This window comes from Rousettus aegyptiacus, unplaced genomic scaffold, assembly GCF_014176215.1.
Source record: "Rousettus aegyptiacus isolate mRouAeg1 unplaced genomic scaffold, mRouAeg1.p scaffold_m13_p_6, whole genome shotgun sequence".
In the NCBI taxonomy this organism is placed as follows: domain Eukaryota; kingdom Metazoa; phylum Chordata; class Mammalia; order Chiroptera; family Pteropodidae; genus Rousettus; species Rousettus aegyptiacus.
Window position 1 is genome coordinate 85824080 of NW_023416309.1, and position 21010 is coordinate 85845089.

At 37.5% G+C, this 21010-nt stretch overlaps 1 protein-coding gene across 8 annotated transcripts in view; it reads left to right on the forward strand.

Moving 5' to 3' along the window:
* ACACA (acetyl-CoA carboxylase alpha) overlaps nt 1-21010 on the forward strand; it is a 253317-nt gene that overhangs the window by 168908 nt on the left and 63399 nt on the right. For all 8 annotated transcript variants that reach the window (XM_036223376.1, XM_036223375.1, XM_036223382.1 and 5 more), the window contains 4 exons: nt 5677-5946; nt 10326-10423; nt 13607-13727; nt 14262-14372. In XM_036223376.1, the coding sequence (XP_036079269.1) occupies nt 5677-5946; nt 10326-10423; nt 13607-13727; nt 14262-14372 (600 nt within the window). The remainder of the gene's footprint in view (nt 1-5676; nt 5947-10325; nt 10424-13606; nt 13728-14261; nt 14373-21010) is intronic.

Below are 21010 nucleotides of genomic sequence, written 5' to 3' on the forward strand. Positions count from 1 at the left end.
ATGTTCTGTTATCAAAAATCATCTGAATTAAGTATTTTTTCAGTAATTTATGGCTATATTAGTAACTTGGCATGTAAGTGCCTAGAATCACTTGATTAATCAGTGCCTTTGAGAGGCAGTGGTCAGGGAAAGAAGTTGGTGGCAACTGCCAGGACCAAAAGCCTGAATCTGAAACTCATTAGACCATAAGCCCACCCACTCTCACAAGCCCCTTCCAGGCTACATGTTTCCCTTTTGTTGCTTTCTTAGCCCTTAGTGCTGGAGTGTCATTTTTACTAGGTTTCACCAGCATAAAAACACTGAAGGGAGGGAAGCCGAAACAAGGGATTCAGTGATGGAATTTCCTTTGGTTATTATTTTTCAGTTACTATACAAGGCAACTTGGGCTGAGGTGGAATCAGTGAATGTCACATTCTTAATCATATTGTCACATTTTATGTATGCTTTTATAGTGACTGCAGAATTTTCAATATAAAACCTCTGTTGTGTGTATAATATAAATAGACCCATCTGTATAAAGAAATTTGATAGAAAAACTTAACAGTGTCCTAATTAAATTGGGGAGGGGGTGTGACTCTTTTGAAGTAATGACCCAGTCCTCTGAGACAAAGCTATTCTTAGAATATTTTGAACCATTTCTCCTGAATGTTGTGACCCTTTTTCCCCCTCTGAATCTAACAAGAGCAGGAGGAAGCGTTTTTCAACCTAATTCTCACCATCAGACAGAAAGTATTTTGCATTCAGAAACCATTTCCAGTATCAAATTCAATTTTGTCAAGTGATTAGTTGAGTTCGGTAGAGAATAATTTAAAAACACAAATTTGGAAATCACTGTGGTGCTTCTGTACTGGAGAACAGTTGCTATTCTCACATTGCAAGCCCTCTTTCAGTGACTGCATCACTATGTGGATTGTTGTGTTACATGTCTTTGCAGCTGTTACAGACTTGCATCTGTTGACACCATGTGTTCCTATCTCAGACTACTGGAAGAAATAGGGAGTGGGTGAATTGATACCTTGCCTGCCTATCACTGCAAACGTCCTTTTATGTACATATGTTTGGAAAGCTCTTTAGCCCCCTTCGAGATGAAAGGCTCTGTATAAATATAAGCTTTCGATTTTAGTACATGTTTGTAATACATATGGTACAGTCCTAAATATGTGTTTAGCTGATAGGCACTGTTCTTGTCTATTGTACAAATATTGACTTTAAAAGTATAAATATGTATTTAACCATCAGACCAGAAAAACACTGAAGCAGTTACTTCTCAGGTAGAGATATTAATATTGTATAAACCTATATATACATATGTTTACATTCTAACACATCATCACAGAGCATTTTTTTAAAAAAAATTAAATGATTCCCCCAACAAACTGAGATAGTTTCTGATATTCTTCTCCCTTTGAGGTGAACTTTAATTTTCATGTTTATAGCTCTCTAACATTATAAAAATATCTGTTGTAGTATGACTGAAATTTAGAGTCAGTTCTTATATAAAATGTGAAAAATCTAATAGGTGATGAGATTTTTTCCCTTTAAAAATTTCTTTTATTATGCAAATGTTCCAATATACACTGAAGTAGAGATGGAAGTATAAGCTCCCACGTACCTGTCACCTAGGGAAAAGGTTTTGGTACTCTTTTCTCAGTTACTTTTTCTTACCTTATAAAGTTTTTAAGTTATCAATGCAGTATAGACACATTAAAGAAAATTTGGAAAATGGAGAGAAATACATGATTTCATCATTCTAAAAAAATTATCATCTCATTTCGCTGTTGCTTCATTTCTGTTTTTCTCCTAACATACTTTTAGTTAGAGAATATTGTAACACTATGCACTTACTATGTACCAGATACTGTTTTAAAGTTTATCATGTATTTAATCCTCACAACAAACTTGAAATAGAGTAGGTTATTATTGCCCCATTTACTGATGAGGAAACTGAGGCACACAGAGGTTAGTAACTTACCTGAGGTATTATGGCTAGAAAACTGACTGAATCTCTATTCTGTCAGAGTCCAATTCTATTAGGATCATATTCTCCAAATCTGGCTTCTGAGTCTGTGCCCTTAACCACCACACTGTTTTGCCTGTCACAGTCATTATGGTATACATTCAATTTTGTTATACTAGTTCTTCAAATTTTAAACTACTATATTTATAGTCTTCATAGACATCATTTTATGAGGCTGTCCAAAATACTAACAGTGACCTCACTAGCCAATTTACTTCACTTAAAAAAAGTTTTTATTATGGCATTTATTATTTTAACTTTTTGTCTTCAAATATTTTAGATTTGCAGAAAAGTTGCAATGATAGTACAGAGAGTTTCCATATGCCCTTCACACAATTAAGTACAGTCTTTGTTTGGTGGATTTCACCAGTTTTTCTACAGTGTCCTTTCTCTGTTCTAGGGTCCAGTCCAGGACACTGTATCACATTTAGGTGTCAATGACATTTATGTTTATTTTATAATTGATATTTATCTTTTCATATTGTGTCAGTTAAGTGCAGTGGCAGTAGCCTGGAACATTCTTCCTTAATTTCTCTAGAGAAGGAAATTATGCAGACTTATTTTAAATAATAAACAATTAGTACTAGCTATAAGAACAAGTTACTTAATTTCTCTGTGCCTTAGTTTTCTCATGGCAATAATAATAGCTCCTTTTGAATTAATAACAATAGCTATTATTTGAGGAATTTTATAAGCCAATCTCTGCACTAATTTAATGTGTTCCTCACAACAGTCCCTTCAGAAAGATACTATTATCCTTATTTTATAATTGGAAAAATTGAGGCTATACAAGGTGAAGTAAATGGTTCAAGGTTATATAGCTAGCAGTAGAAAGCTGTGTTTTAGACCAAGACAGGCTGACACTTTTCAGCTTAACCTCTTTACTATCAGTATCTCTCAACATTTACTATAGTACAGCATGCCATAGATGTTCAATTAATGGTAGCTATTGTTATTTTTCAAAATAAATAATTGACGAATGTTTAGAACCATTCTGTGATCCCTAGAGATAAGTCATGGACAATGTTCTAAGCCTTTGGTGTTGACTGTTTTCCAAGTATCATTTAAAAAATGAAATGACTATGGAACCTGCAGATATTTATTATTCCCATATTATGTGTAGGGCACTGTAGGAAATGAAATAATGGTTCAAGCTGGCAAGCTAAAAGTGGTCCAAAGCAGTGTATGATTAATTATCAAATAAATTCTCTACATGAAGGTCTTAGTAGGAGGTCAGAGAAGAAAGGGCTCAATTTAGGCTAGGGGGAAGCTTTACTAAGGAAATGGAATTTGAATGAACCTTTTGGAATGGGTAGATTTGGATAGGTTGAAAGGAGAGAAAGGGGCAAACTTCGTATGTTGAAGTCAATCGATTACGGCTTCTAATAGTTCATCAAATGCATAGATATTATTAATTTTGTATGTGGGGACATTGGAGCTCAAAAAGTGATTTCCCAAGGTCACCAAGTTGACAAATGATAGAGCCCAGATATGGATGCAGGTTTGTTTGATTCCAAATCCCTTGTTCACCATTATATGACCTACCATTTGATTAGCAGTGAAATCTAAACTTTAATATAAGTTAAGCAGCAGATGCTTTCTTAGATGTTTATCCATTATGCTCACTCCAAACTTAATCTTTTCCAATAAGGGATATCTCACTATATAAAGACTGGGATAGCATTTTCCATTCTGTAATGGTACATTTCAAGAGGGAGGGACGCGGTCGATGAGGAGTACACTTTGGAAAGAACATTGATAAAGAGTAGTGTGTTCTTGGTGCTGCTATGTTGACACCTAATTAGAAGTCAATATTGTAAGCATAATGACCTGGACAGTTGCTGAACTGACTGCCCAAGTGACACAGAATCCCCAGGTAATAACAGAAGATAAGAGTATTATTTGCCTGCCCAGTGACACATAGACACAGTGTTTGCATTAGCATGCAAATGCTGAAGTAGATTCTTCGGGGCTTGTGTCTTAAGCTGCTTTTGGCCTATGTGGCTAAGGTTAATATATCATAAAATGTGGTGTAAAACCCAATCTTTCTAACTAAAAATGAACTTAGAGGAAATAGCTTTTCCTTTCTGAAAAACAAAAATGATACTGGGTTAGAGGGCCACATGAGAAGGCAGGTAAAATATTCTCCCCACGCAGGCATTATATTAACCAGCTTCTTAAAACCGTGATCAAACTTGTCCTGATATTTGGAGTTTCTTTGTGCTGTTTTTTTTTTTTTTTGGATGATCTGTTTCTCGTTCCTTTCTCTGTCTTTAATGAGCAGATAGAGTAATATCTCAGAAGGTGATTGGATTTTTTTCTGTGTATTATATCCATTTTGATTTGTATTTGGCCAGTGGTATAATATATTAAATAGCTTATATTTATCTGTGGGTGTTTCATATATATATATATTTCTTAATGCTGAGAATCACAAATAGCTGTGTGGAAAGCTTCAACCAGCCTGATTACAGTGGATGTGCAATTGGATTGAGGAATGTGTACTCAGAGCTTATGATCACTGGCCCGGTTGAGTCTGGGTGATGCATGTGGCTTTCCAGGGATGCTGCTATTTACATCTGTTAATGGCCCTTCTTGATGGCCCGCTCCCCAATGAGGTGATATGCAGCAGCCTGGGGATGAGGGACCAAGGCTGCAGATGTGGCTGGGCTCCATTAGGCAGGACCAGAAATGCTCATCTGGTGGGCTTTGTGTTTGGGGCGAGTTAGTGGGGTTGGAAAGGGAGGGGAGACAGAAAGAAATGGGGGAAAATGGAAAACATTACTTATCTAGGTATAGGGAAATAGACAGGCAGACATGAAAAACTGCAGCTGTAACTGGGGTATGAGTGAATAGAAAAGAAATGGAACTAGCAAGTAAACAAGTAGAAGGATTGACTAGTTCTTATATAGAAGAAGATTAAAAGAGGAAAAGGCTGTGAGGGTTTGGGAAGAAACATGTCACCCCTGCCTTTTAAGTCAATATCATTTATTGGTGTGGCTGGTCAGATGCTGCTGAACAGAGCACAGAGATTTACATATAGTGCAGCAAGAGATTAGTTCTTTGCATCCTTTGGTTTTCTGGTTCTGGGAGAACGTGACGAGATGCTCATAGGATGCATTGTGAACTATAGTCAATTCTTGCAGAAATGGGAGATACGTAAGCAAGCCAGAAAGGAATGTTGCTGCTATTCCTACCAAATGCTGGAGGACAGTGAAAGGACCCACAATCACAAAAGTTATACAGTCCATGCTCTCCTTTGATATGTTGAAGGTTTCTTGGAAAGAATCTCAAAAAAGGTAGAACTAGTGTCTTAATAGATAAGGTGATACAGAGTTCTGGATTAAATTCTCAGTGCCAGTGTATCTTGAATACATTTAGATTTTGTTTGTTTGTTTTTTTTAATCTCTTTGAGCAGGCCCAAAGAAGGAATTGAGATAACTGAAATACATAGTAAACCAGCTGTTCTCAATAATCTAGAGAAGTATGCTAGAATGTTTGTTCTAGTTTCCCACAGGAAGCTTGTCTTGTTAGCAGTGCAAATGCACATGTTTACATAAAGGCTGTGTTTCTGGGTACAATCTGATACCTTCAAAGAGCCTGGAAAAAAATCTGCATGTAAGAAGCCTCTATTTATTTGTTTGTTCATGCTTTTGCAGATTGGCATGGTAGCTTGGAAAATGACCCTTAAGACTCCTGAATATCCAGAAGGCCGCGATATCATCGTTATTGGCAATGACATCACGTACAAAATTGGGTCCTTTGGGCCCCAGGAGGACTGGCTGTTTCTCAGAGCCTCTGAGCTTGCCAGGGCAGAGGGTATTCCACGTATCTTTGTAGCAGCCAACAGTGGAGCAAGAATTGGACTGGCAGAGGAAATTCGTCATATGTTTCATGTGGCCTGGGTAGATCCTGAGGATCCTTACAAGGTACAGACTAAAAAATAATAATACTACAAGATACTGTATGGCTGTGTGTGTGTGGGGCGGGGGGGGGGGGGGGAGTTGTCCACACATGTGCCTGTGTAGAGAGGCTGGGGTGAGGTAGAGGTTTAAATTCAAAAGTCAGTACTTATGGTAAACCAAAACCAAATTGGAAGCATTGTATCAGTATGTTCACCTGGCTTTTCCTCCAGCTCTGAAATACATTGCTCATTTTTTTGGTTGAACACTGGATTAAACAGTAGGTATGCATTTAGCATGAGACATGCTAAGTCAAAATTATATATCTTCAAACTATTCCACTATGGCTTCCAGTACTTATGGTCAATCATTAGCAAAATCTCTTATATCCTCAGCTTCTTCTCTGATTGTTCTTCAGCCTTCTTATTCTACTTGAAACCTGCCTATCCTTTAAAGGCACTGCTTCCCCTGTAGCTTTCTTAAGAAGTGACTGGTTTCTCACTTTCTCTTGTACCACTGAGCCTAGAGGGAGAATAGTGTCTTCCTTGTGCTTCATTGCTACTTCTAGACCTTTTTTCCCCTCCTTTCTCTCTGAGAAACCCTATCTTTGACGCTCATGTCATTAGACCGTATCATACCACCACTGTTCCTTATTATAGCATTCCGTGACCTTTAGTCACTCTCTCTCTCATTCTTTGCATTTTGTAGTTGCTGGCACATTGTCACACTCTCCAATACTACTAGTCCTGTTGTAATTCTTGGAGATTATTATATCCACATAAATGATCCATCCCATAATCTGGACTCTTGAATCCTTGACTTCCTCTCCTCTAATGATCTCATCCTCCACCCCAGCTCAGCCTCTCATTTTCAAGCATCCCTTTCTTTGCCACCCCTCCACCCTATCTTTCCAACTCACTCTCGTGAGTACTTCAAGTCCAAAAACCCTTTGAATCCAACAGAACCTACAATGACTGATCTTACAACCTTTCTTCTGTTTTTTACTCCCTCCTTACATCCTCACTTCATTTCTATCTAACTTAAATTCCAAGGTCAATTATAGGTTAAATATTAAAATCACATTATAATCATCACCTTTCCTACACTCTCAACCTTTTCATTCTGTCTATGCCGTGCCTTTACAAAAACCTGTTTAAGTCCAACTCTCTTTATCTGCTTTTGAATCTGGACCTACATAGCTGAATGCTGATGGAGAAAAATACACAGCGCTATTGACTGGTCTTACTTTAAATTCAAGCTTAACAACCTCCTAAATGACAATGTTGTGTCTTTTCCTGTCTCCTCAAACCTCCAACACCCTCGTTCTCCATCCTCACTCTTAGCTGATGGCCTTACTTGCCAATTTACTCAGATAACAGAAGCAATTAGAAGACAGTGTCCACAAGCTCCCACATATCTCCATCTGTGCCCTTATTCTCCACCATCTCTCCTGTACTTTGGGTGCACGGTCCCTGCTCCTATCTAAGGTCAAACCCTCCTTGTTCATTTGATCCCTTCTGTTCTTGCCAACTTAAAGGTATAGATCAACTTTTCCCCCCTCGCATCATCGCTTTTTCTCTTTCTACTGAATGGGTCCCTTTAACATACAAATATTTACCCTTCTAGTCACTACCCATACTCCATTTTTTTTTCCTTCCATTTACAGCAAAGCTTCTAAAAGAGTTGTCTCTTTTTGTTATCCCCAGATACTCTTCTTTCATTCCTTCTGGAACCAACTTCGGTTAAGCTTGCACCCTCACCATTTCACTGTAGCTATTTTTGTCAAGGTCACCATTGATTCCATATTGTTAAATCTGTCATTAATCTCAGTCTTCTCCTTAGTTATTTGACGTCTTATCAGCATTTGACACAGTCACTCTTTCATCCTTGAAATACTTTCTTCTCTTGGCTTTCAGGATGCCAGTCCTCTTTTTACCCTCCTACCTGTACTTTCTCAGTTTCCTTTGCTGCCTTTCACAACTTTAAGTGTAAGAGTGTTTCAGGGGATGATGGAAATATTTTGTATTTCAATTATGATTATACAAGTATATACATTTGTCAGAATTCATCAAACTGCAACACTTAAAACTGATGAATTGTATTGCATGTAAATTATATGCTTCAGTAAAATTAATTTTAAAAATGCAGGGAAAGTGTTGCTGACTACTACTAGATACAGGGTTTTTTGGGGGGTGATGGATAGTGATGATGGGTGCACAACCTCTGAAAATACTAAAAAATACTGAAATGTGCACTTTATTTAAAGTGGCCAGTTTTATGTTGTGTGAATCTTATCTCAATTTTTTAAATTACAAAATAAATAAATAAATAAATAAATAAATAAATAAATAAATAAATAAATATAAATAATGTGAATAGAGACAAATGTCAGGGCTACAGAGGCTGTGGCAGAACCAAAAAGTTTTGGACTCTCTAGTCTCAACCCCCCAGGGCCCAGCATCCTCTCTCTTGGTACCTTGGCAGAATAGCCTATATAGAAAGTGAGGTAAGGGAAAAAAATGTGTTGCAGAGCTTGGACCCTAGACTGCTCTTCTTTTCTATGTTCACCTTCCCTTGATGATCTCATCACTTTAAATTCCATCTACAAAGTGATAAACCTCCAAATTTATGGCCTACAACTGAACTTCAGATTCATATATCTAGATTCAACATCTCTACTTACACTTTTGTCTAAATGTAGCTTCTAATCTCATAAATTCATTCTTCTCATAGTCTTCTCTGTTTCAATAAATGGTACCTCTATTCTTCCATTTAAATAGAATACCTTGGAGTTATCCCTGACTTTTCTTGTTCTCTCACCTCCCACATCCACTCTGTCAGTAAATCATGTTTACCTCCTGACCTTTAAAATATCCAGAATCCAACCACTTCTAACCACTTCCACTACTGCAAGGTATCTCAAGTCACTGTCATCTCTTATATGCATTATTGTAGTAGTTTCCTAACTGACCTTCCTTCTTCTTACTTTTCCCTACCCAAACTCTGCTCTCAACAGAAAGTGGAATGATCCAGTTAAAATATAAATCAGATCATGGCTCAAAACTCTCTTCTGATTAAAACCTTTTAGTGGCTTTCCAACTCATTCAAGTAAAAGCTGAAAGCTGTATAGTTAACTACAAAGTCTTGCATGGGCTGGCCTTCCAATACCACCCTGCCTTCATTTCTTGCTATAGCTCACCTCACTCCCCACTCTGGCTCTATCTTGAACCGTCTAGGCACACTCATGCCTCAGCACGTTTGTACTTGTTCCTTCTACCTACAGTGATTTTCTCCCGGATATCCTCATGTCTCATTTTCCTCCAGGTCTTTGCACAAACCACACTTTCAATGAAGCCTTCCCTGGCTATTCTCCTGTCGGCCTTCTCTATTTAATTTTTTTTTCTTAAACATTATTCCATTAACAGTCTGTTTTACTTGTTTTGTATACGTTCTCTCTCACAGAAGATAAGTTTTACAAGGCCAGGAAATTTTGTCTATTCTGTTCGTTCATTCCTGTTTTTCCAGTGCCTAGAACAGTACCTTGCACATAATAGGCACTCAGTAAGTGTGTGCTGACTGGCATACTAATAACACTCAGTGCTACAAGATGTGCTCATCATAAGTCATGCAAAATCCCTGGCAGATTCATGTCTCCTCCACATTGTGCTCACTGTCTGCCTAAAGGTAGTTTCTAATTCATTGAGTTAAATGATGGACATAATTTCTCATAGTATTTAAAATGTTTTTCTCTGTTCACCTTTTTTTGGTTGAGTGACTAATTCATTTAACTTAAAAACACTGATATAAGTCTATATGTGACTATGTATTTATATGTATAAAAATAAATAATTATGAAATATTAGCGTCTTAAATAATTTTTAAATGTAAACAGAAACTAGTTGTTTATTTAAAAAAGCAAAAGTATGAGTTCAGTGTTTAATGATTATTAGCACTGCATAGACTTCTGATTTTAATATTGAATATCCTAGTTTTATGATCCTCTCAATTATCACTTACCCATTCATATTTTGGTGATAGTATGGACTTGAGAAAGTGAAAAATAGTAATTCAGACAATTCTTTAATTTTATATTGATATTTTTAACAGAGGTGTCACTAAGATAAGAAAACTGATCAAGTCTGTTGAAAATGAAATGAATGGGATATAGTTAGTGTTGCAGCTACAAGACATCTTGTTTCCAGGACAGTCAGTGACTGGAGAAATAGACACTTCTATCTTTCAAGAGAGAATTGTCTATGCTGGTATTCTGTTAGACAGTAACTCTAAAAAATTATGTGGCAATACAAAGCTAGCTTTGGAACAAGCTGCATTATGCATTCTTTGCTATGTCTTCTGGTTATGTGATGATGGTAAATAATGAGTTAAAAACTATTTGTGCTTCACAGGGATACAAATATTTATATCTGACCCCTCAAGATTATAAGAGAGTCAGTGCTCTCAACTCCGTCCATTGCGAACATGTAGAAGATGAAGGAGAATCTAGGTAGGTATATATGTATTAGAATAATTTGGCCATAGATTAAAGGAAGGAGAATCTGATTATTTTTCCCTACTGTTCTGCTAATCATGACCTTGAAGAGCAATGAAGATTGTTATATAATTTGGAGGTCTTAGGTTTGTATATTAGCTCTACTACTTATTAGTTGAAAGACTTTAATTATATTTATAATATTTATTCATTTTAGAAAAGTTAGAGCATGTAAACAATTATGAATAAAAAATAAAAATCAACTATAATCCTATTGAAAGACAATTATTAATGTATATTCTTGCTACCTTTTCTGTGTATACACCTTTTCTTAATAATAGAAAAACTTCTGTAATTTGTTCTGATTAAAAAATATTTTGGGAAAAATATTTTTAAATATTTTTAAAATATTATTTGAGAACATGACGTTTTATGGCTTTACAGCATTTCGTCATAATGAATATATCACATTTGAACATTCACAAGTATTTTCCCAAATGTTAATCAGTTGCTCCAATACCATTTATCAAATAATTTATACTTTCCTCACTTTTACAATAATCTTAATTCAATTACTAGGCTTTGTATTCTGTTTTTGCTCTGTTAGTAGGCTAATGCCACACTATTTTAACTATTCTAGTGAGTTAGAGTTCATCACATTTAAAATTTTTTTCCAAGTTTCATTAGCTATTTTTGTCTTTTTATATATAGGCTTATTTTTTTTTTAATTCCAAAAATTTTTTCATAAAGTTTTTGATTCAAATTGAATTAAGTTTATACATTAAGAAGAGCTTACATCTTGATAATATTAATTCTTCCCAACAAGAAACATGGTATGATTTTCTCTTTTATGCAAATGTATTTCTCAAGTTTTGTAGTTTTCTTCATATGGGTTTTGCCATAAGTTAACAATCTTTTTTTGGTTCACTGCACCCTACTGTCTCAGTAACTTTTTCATAGCACCTTTAGGCAAGAAGATATACCTAGTATTTCTGTTTATTAAGTAGTCAGACCCAAACAGTTTCATAAGGATTTATTAATATGCTCAAGCAACTTAGTAATCATTAGAAAACATACACATAATTGAACATTTTTCTTATTTCATTCTTAATAATTACAGTTACTTACTAATTGTGATATCGGAATCTGCATGACATCTTAAACCTTGGAATCAGCTTGGACATAGTCATTGTCATTTCTTGTTCTGCATTATTGTGCAAAACTTGTGGGAGTTTTTTGTGTATTTTTGTTTGTTTTTCACAGAAACTACGACATTGTCAAAAGGAATGTAGCACTATCTAATGTTAAGATGTGAACTACCTGAAGCACATAGTTCACGTGGGACCTAACAGTATTACTTATATAGTGTTTCTTTCAAAAATTTAAAAACATCCTTCAGTGCCTCTGGCATTTCACTGTGGCAAGTGTGGGTATAGTGGGATTTTACCTATTTTTAAATGTTTATTACTAAATATTTTGCATTTTTTCTTAGTACTCTAAATGGGATTTCTCCCCCTGCCATCATATTTTTTAACTCTTCGTTACTGGTATCTCAAAAACCTGTTGGTTTTGCATATTGCTTTTGTTAAAGCAAATTGTTTTTCTTTTCCGAGCTTTAGTTTCCTCATCCGTAAGATGAAAATCAAGTAAATTAATGTATGTAAAGCTGTTAGCACAGCACTGAGCACATAGTAAGCAGGTCAAAAATCCTGGCCACTATCGTTATTCTCTGTAATAATGGAGATGATGTTATCTATTACACTTGATTGTTTTGAGGATCAAAACTGATACACATGAATGTGTTAATTGTATTACACTATACAAAGGTTTTCATTATAAATAATATTAAAATTTGGTACTACTTTAAAGAATGATAACCTTAATGGTAGAAGATTCTGATCATCAAGCAGAAAATGGGAAGTTTTTACTTTTTTTTCATGTAATACAATGGGAGAAGATGCCATTTAACAGGTTATAAAGACCTTTGAAGCAATATGCAGTCCTTAGGAGGGAAAAGATGTGCTTTGCGGGCAAGGCTGACAGGGCTCATAAGTATTTGGGACTCTATGGCATGTGGACCCTATAAAGAAAACACATTAATCCTGTACTCCTCCCTCCCTCCACACCCCTCCCCAACAAATTAATGTGGCTCATTAACCCCTTAAGGGAGATTAGCTTTACTGGGAACGTAACTCTAGAATCTAGATATAGTGCAAAAGGAAGAGCAAGCAAAAAATAGAAAGGCAAGGGAAGCTGAGAAACAGAGATGCAAAGCCACAGACCAACAGCAAGGGCAAAGAAAAAGAATTGATGGAGGGCTCAAAGTAAAGAAGGGAGGAGAGAAATATAGGGCCAAAAAAAAAAAAAAAACGTAGTTTAAGAGCCGCTATGGGATACTTATTTATTATTTCAATTTATAAAACTGTGCCCAGTGCCAAGCCTTCTGGGTACACACAGAACAATAAATAAGATATGCCCATCTCTACTTCCAACTTTGTATTTTTCCTTTATTTTATTAGTTGCACTCCCCAACTCCCATTTCCCATTATCAGCTATCACTCCTAATCCCCTGCCAAGAAGACAGATGAGTGGCTCCCTCTGGATCCGCAGGATGCTTTCTAGACAACTTGGCCAGCATTTTACTTCTACACACATTCATCCACCCCTCCAGAGGCCTACAGCAAAGAACCCTCGTGTATATACTTTTGATATTTACAAAGGAGCCAAGATAGGAGTGCACTTTTTTGACTTTAGAAATTGGGCTGAACATTCTTACTACACCTCTGAATATGTAACATTTATTTAAAATTGCTGATTTATTGGTATTGTTTATCATAGAGAGATACACATTGATCCTACCTTTAAGACATTTGCTCCAAAAAGTAAACAAGGGCATCTAAAACCCAAGTGCCATCTGTCAAGTCCTCTCCTTATTGCTTTCATTTAACTCTCATATCAACCCTTAGAAGTAGCTACTATTATCTCCATTATGCAGAAGTAACTATCATCCCCAGAATCACATTGCTGTGTGTGTCAGAGCAGAGATTTACACCTATTTACTTAATTCCAGATTGCCACCAGACAAAATAGGTACCAAGCTAAAAAGGAAAGATATGTGAATGAAGAGTATAAGAAGACACTTTAAAGAATTGTTCTTACTGTCTTGAACCTTATAATTTGTATGGCTGTATCCAATAGGTACAAGATAACTGATATCATTGGGAAGGAAGATGGAATTGGAGTAGAGAATCTTCGAAGTTCTGGAATGATTGCTGGAGAATCCTCATTGGCCTATGATGAGATCATCACCATTAGCCTGGTAAATCTTCCCTGAATACAAAATTTTCAAAGAGCTGATTGGGCAGCAAAGATTTCTTTTTGCTCCCATCCCTACTATTCAGTCCCAAATGAGAACATTTCTTAAAATTGGCATATCTATTTGATTTTAATTGTGCATGATAATAGAAGATAGGATAGTGTAAATAATTGAAAATCTTGGATAAACCTCTTTTTAGCCTTTAGTTTAACATCTTATTTCTCTAAATAGTCTACCAGAGTTTTAACAGCTTGAATTTCTGTTCTTTGTTCATACCTCTAGTATAGGTACCAAGCATCTGAGAAATAGACAAAGAGAAGTAAAAGGCCTCCGAACGTTTAAATGTCTAATACTCGAATCAGTGAACAAATTCTGTACTTTCTTTTGACCAGGAAATTGTTATTTTTGTATTGTTATTAATCAGACAGACTTCACAATATATTTTTTTTTATCAGTGTGGGTTTAACATATCTGTGCCTTAGTTCTTACATCTTGGGAAGGGACGTAAGTTTATGACGTGTAGAATTTTTTTTTAAGGTTACGTGCCGAGCCATTGGAATCGGGGCTTACCTTGTTCGGCTGGGACAGAGAACCATCCAGGTTGAAAATTCTCACTTAATTCTGACAGGAGCGGGGGCCCTCAACAAAGTAAGTTCCTAAGGTTTGGGAGAAGTATGTGAAACTGTTTGAGGTTATTGCGAATTCTTAGTTCAAGATCCTAACTGGGAGGAAGCCATTCATTCAATCCATGCCTTCCTTACACAATCTCTTTCACTTTGCCCATTGCCTTGCTTGTCTATTTATTCATTCATTTCCTTCAACAAATATTTGAGTATTTACTGTGTATTAGGCACTGTTGCAAGCCCTATGGATATGTTAATGAAAAAACCATATAAAACTCCTGCCCCAAAGAGTTTATATCCTATTTTCTTTCTAGAAAGATAGAGAATTAATTTAATACTTTTATTCTGCCCTCCCTTTTTCTCATCTATGGGTAAGAGGTGTTGCTGTCTCTGAAAATTCCTCTGAACATATTGAGAATACCAACTTTTAATGTTTTGAGAAATTTGTGAATGCACTTCTAAAAAGGGGGACTTAACGTGGTCCTTTATACATAGGCGAGGTACTTGAAAGTATTGAATGGGAAGATGGGTGTATGGATGGATTGCTAGGAAAGGGTATAATGTAGAGGCTTATCTTCCTTGCAAAAGAAATATATGTGCCTTTTCAATCCAAGCTCATTGGGGCTTTACCAAAGAGGGGAGAAAAGGAATGGTGAGATCAGTTCTTGCAGGAGTGAAAACTGTCTGAGAATACTTGAATGTACAGAACAATATAGTTCTCATGTCTTTGCAGGCATAGAAAAATTATTGTCTCTCCAGAGCCAGGAATATGAATAGTCTGGGGCCAGCTAGCTGACCTTGTGCAGCTCATATAACCTATCAGCTCCTCAGCTTTCTTTATGTGTCAAAAGGGGATAATTTACACCTTTAAATGATATTGTAGAGATTAAATGAGAAAACATAAGTAAAATACCTAGTGTTGGGCACAAAGTGCTGACCCTCATTTACAATTTCAATTCCTTTTTACTCTCACTTACATGGTGTAGTGATTGAGCTTATGGAGTTATACCTATGCTAAATTCTATTAGATGTTGTATTTACTAGACTTGCACAAACTTTTTATCAAGCTTTGACGGTCAGGTGGAAGGATAGGAATTTAAGTGACCTTTTCTATCATTCCATTTTAGAAAAAGTTGATACTTTCATTGGTCCAATTAGCTTTGGGGGATGACAGAAATGGGGGGAATGATTGATGTGATCAGCTTGCTTTCTGCATTCTTGTATCCTTCTCTGGGGCTTCCCTTTCTCTTCAAGAATTGGGAAAGCGGCTCACAATGGCAAACTTGGATGTCCTACTCCCTTTTTTGAGAGTGGCCCAGAAATAAAGATTGTGAACTGCCACTACTGAGGGAGATTATTGCAGTGTAAGGAACCACTAAGTGTCTTAAAATTTTTTAAGTTGTTCTTTTGGATACCGTGTTAGGATAAGGTACTGATGAATGTTGAAGAGAACTGTAGTATCATTATCTGGGAAGAGAGTATTTAAAGAAGACACGTGTATTTTCATAATGTTCCCATACCTGAACAGAGCTAATTTCTGAAATGTATCTTGTTACGTTGAGTCTCTTATTTTCTCCCTGATATTATGTTATACACAAAGAATATTACAAAAAGCAAAGGTTCTGTGGTTTTGTTGGGGGGGGTGGGGAGGTGTTGCTGGTTTTTTGTTTTTGCCCCAAAACTTGCTGGTTGAATTTCATTCGTGCCATTAAGAAAGCTTTAGGGATTTTTTTTTTTTTTCTTAAAATCAGTTGAATCGTTCCAGTAAAATTCATTATAGTTACCATCTTCCAAGCCTACAGAGCTGCTTATTAAAGGAGTAGTCTAGTTGCAGGGGAAAAGACAAGTAAAGCTGCAGCTGTAACTTACCGAACAATGCTGATTTCCAGAAGGACATGACCATTTGTAGCTGAAGGGAGTGATAACTATAGAGGTTACCTAATCCTGCTCCTTCTGCTTTACTATCTTCATGTCGGTGCTTAAGTATAGAGTTGCTAGAAGACACACTGTTTCATGCAAATTCATTAAGAATGTCCCATCTGCCCCTTTGCCTATCAGATATGAAAAAGGAAACTGTACGGGAGCTACATGCTCAGACTGCTTCCTCTGACTCCTTGTGCAGGTTTTTGTGTGTACTGGTGTGTGTACTGGTGTCTTTCTACATCTCTGTTTGCCTTCCTTTCTGTAGGAGTCTCTGTCTTTCATACGCTGGGTGTGTGCAGGTCACTTGAGTGCATGTCTCTTCCTGTGTGAGTGCTAGTCTCTCTGTCTCTTTGTGTCTGTATCTTGCTTCTAGACCCCTCTCTTTCTATGTGTGCCTCCCTGAGTATCCATGTGTGAGAAAGTCTTTGTGTGTGTCTAAAACACTGTAGAGCCTCCTTAAGCTTTGACCATTTTGCTCATAGTATGTCTGTACCTGTGTAAAGTGGAAATGCAGGCAGTATATGCAAGCTTTTAGACTGAAAACATTTGACCCCCACCTTTTTGAGTCTTCATCCTTTATGTTAAACATTAGGGTGAAGAATAAGAAGGACGGGGGTGCTCAGAGGTTGTAGGGAAAAAAATCTGTGTGTGCAAGTGCCGATCCCATTGACCCCTTTGAAAATTGAAATAATGATAATGCGCGTCTCCTGACTGCATCAAAGTATCAGCACATCAAAAGCCAGGAGGCATGAAATGCAAATGATAAAGTGAAAGCAGATGGATTGTGCATGATCGCCTGATGCCCAATGAATTTTAAAAGGTGCTGGTTTGCTAGGAGGGGGTGTTGAGGAGGGGGTGGGGGGACTGAAATAAACACGTTATCCCTGCAATTTTTTTTTGTTCTTGACGCTCACTCCTGACAATATTTTTTCACACTTGAGTGAATACCCACTCCATCTCTCTCTCTCTCTCTCTCCCTTTTCCCCTCTTTCTCTCTCTCCCCACCCTCACCAAGACTCCCCACCCAATCCCCCCCACCCCCTCCCACCCCCACCTCTTACACGTCTCAGGTCATGTCGCTGCAGCTCCGGTGGAAATAATAAGATATAAACCACGAGGTTGTTATTTGCATAGAAATAGCATGGAGCCCCAGGCAGCAAGGGAGAAGGACACAGGGATCATTTGTCTAAAATTTTAATGAAAACTTTTGCTGAGGCAGAGGTTTTTAAAAAACTTTCTCCCTGCTTTTCTCCTCCCTTCCTTATATCCCTCCCAAACCCCATCTCTTATTTGGCTTAACGTGGTTTGATTTGAAGAGAAAGGGTTGATGCTCCCTTTGTGTGATATGACATATCATACTTCTGTAATGTAGCAACATGTAAATTCTTTTTTCCTTTAATAGATATGAAGCTGGAGATACACACATTCCCAACGTAATGCGTTGCATGTATGCATCAAGCTTTTATGGCTGCACTTCATCTCAGGGCACACATGATATTGCCTGTCGTTAGCCGACCTGTTTTTAATTAGTTTAGACCTTCCTACCTTTTGCTTCCAAAGATTCTTTTTAAAAGATTTCTTTTGGTAGACAACAGTAGTAACCTGTATATAAAATAAAAACATTCTGGCGGTTTCCTGCTTTTCCCCTTCAGTGGTTTTACTGTACACTTACTCGTTTTGTCCATGAGCACCATCCTTTGCCACTGTGCCTTTTGTTCCAAAACCAGAAAGCACTTCTCACATTTGTATTTTTATCCCTTTCCCCTTGTGATCTCAGTATTTGTGTATTCACTTTCCTTGTCTCTCTTGCTCTTTGTTGCCTGCAGTTATTAGTAAAATATTCAAAATATTACCAAGTTGAGGAGAGATAGAGTACCTAAATTTTCTTGAGTATTGCAGAAGCAGATATGACATTTATGCTAAAAGCAATGGGCCGGTGATTAGAGGCAGTCTGGATGACTTTAATGTAAAGTTAAAATCAAGAACATCTGTCTGGCTCTTTTGCTACCTTCTGGGTGGACTAGTGATGTTAGGGCCGTTTTACAGGTAGGTAGGCTAAAACAGTAAGAGGTAAAGTGACTCGGTTCCATTGACAGAGACTAGAGCAGCATCAGAACATGAACTTCCATATCTCCAAGTTTCATTTAAAATAGGCTCATTCCCCTGTGCTTAATGCCCATAAGGCCTTAGAAGAGAAGGTAGTCTGGTCATTTTCCTTTTTGTCCAAATGTCATGATAGTGATGACATAAATAAGAGAAGCTTCTATAGCCGGCTATTTCGTGTCACTCAAAGTAGTAGATCATAGATTCCTAGTCCTACAAAATGTAGGCTATGAATGGTAGAGTTCTCAAAATGCCTCACTGAGTGGTAAGGGCAGACTTGATGGATATGACAAACTACTCTGCTTGCAAGGAGTCGTGCTGGCCTGGCAGAGGCAATAACCTATGTGCTTGGGGAACTGGTAAGGTAGACCCTTAAAGGGCTAAGACAATTTGTAGAGTCATAAACTCCTAAGTCAAGGTGCCACTGGACATTTGCAGTAACTTTCTGATTTACTTCCCCTCCCCCACAACTCTTCCTCTCTTTTTCCATTTAATATGTTTAACATAATGTCATGTGGTAGATAGGCTGATGTAGACTGCAGCCTGCTAGTTCTCAGTCCATTGCCCCAGACTTGGTGAGAGCTCTCTTTGTATACAGAAATCAGAATTTGCAGTTTATAGCTTGTCTTCTGGACAGTAACTGTCTGTCAAGGTAAGGCATGTGCCAATGGCTATGCTAGATGGGTTATAGATTCATTCAGGAGGTATGATTTGTGACTTTCTTGTGGTAAGCATTTTAAAGCTTCTGCTTTGAGTTGTGGGGGGCGGGGGTGAGCGGGAATATCTCATAATCTCATCCCCCTTAGCAAGCAAGATCAGGCCCTTGTTTCCACTGCATCTGCCAAGGAAAAAGAAATTATATGGTTGTTGTGGCTAGGGTTATATGTTAGGCCAGTAGGGGGCAAATTCAGCTAAACTTGCTTTTAAGACTTGATGTAAGTCCCTTTCTGGATCTCAGTTTCCAAATATATATTTTTATGTTTCTGCGTAAAATATGAAATGTGAAGTTGGTGCCGACTCTGTCATGTACATTAGCAGAGTTCCTCCCATGAGCTTGTAGCACCAGGGGCCTGCACTGTCCATTCTGCATACTCAGCCATGACTCTGACACGCGACGTGAGAGCACCATGAAGGCTCAAGGGGAGGGGAGCTCTCGAAGCTCTCACTGTGAGGCAGCATCATGATATTCACGTAACTCATGAGGTGAAATAGTTAAGAGCATGGATTCCAAAGCCAAACTGCCAGGTTTAATTCCTGGGCAATTTACTTAACCTTTCCGAGTCTTGGCTGTATTAACTATAAAATGGGGATGATACGAGTACCTATCTACCAGGTTCTTATGAGGATTAAATTAGTTAATATAGGTAAATCACTAGTGTGAATGTAGTCTCCCCTAAGGTGCACTGAGGGTCTTTTCTCATTGCATCTCATTATCCAGGCTCTGGAAATGAAATACAAACATGACGTTCTCTAGACTTTCAGATCCTTTGAAGGCAAAAATTCCGATAAGAGAGTGTTAGATGTCAGTCCTCACTGTGGCAGTACATTCACGTATTGACTTTCCCAGTAGACATTATCTAAAGACAATCACCACACTTCGGAAAGCCATTAACGTGAGAGGCACCATGTTTGGTCCTGATAGGGTAGTGTATGTGTCAGTCATCTGTCTACAAGAGTCCCCAAGGACTTGTTGGTACAATAGCCCATAATCACTCTAAGGATCTGTCCAGCAATTTGCATTTTTAAAAGTCCCTAACTACCTATTTTCACTATAGACAGTCCCTGTACTCCCGAAGCTCCAGATGGGATTGCTCTCCTTTCTGAAGAGGGCATTTGTGCTTCCTTTCCGAGTAAGCCTTGCTGTAGCATTATGAATGAGTTCTCAGAAAGGATTCCAATGGGCACATCTCCTTAGTTTCCAAGCCCTTCTCCCACCCCCACCCTCCACAAAATATGGACAAACCTGTCCCCATTTTGGGGGTTGTTTTGTTTGTTTTTCATTTAATGTTTCTCAAGTTTAATAGAAAATTGTACCGGGTTTGTGTGACTCCATTTGGTGGCTCACGGTAATCTGCCAGCAGCCTAATCCCGACCTGTCTAGTTTAGAGATATTGCACGATGGAATTGCCATTCCGAGCTCCATTTTAGAAATTGTTTCTGATTCTCTAAGAGAGCCCCATGTAGCTATGGTGGCTTAGAAACTAATGACTTGGGAGGCCTTATAGTAGGTATCATTCCAGAACTTCTAGATGAAGTAAAAACTCTGAGGTTCTGCCTGGGACACTGAACATAGACTCAGGAATTACCATGTTTGGCAACCTATTATAAATGTGTTCAAAGTTTTTGAAGCTACAAAATCTTTAGATTAAAAGAAAAGAGCAAAGACCTTTGGTTATTCCTCTCCCTGCTATTTACTAGGTAAAGCAACTTTGGGCTTTAATCTATTTGGTCCTCAATTTCCTCTGTAAAACTCATTTTCCACTTTAAGGTGAAGACCAGAGGATCTCTTAATCTTAAATTCTCTTTAATTTCTAGTATTCTGTTTTGCTGTGAAGATGGATATTAATTTGTAACCAGGGAAACATATTAGACTGGGGCAGTGAAAAAGATTGGGGAAGGGGAGGATGGCATATAAAA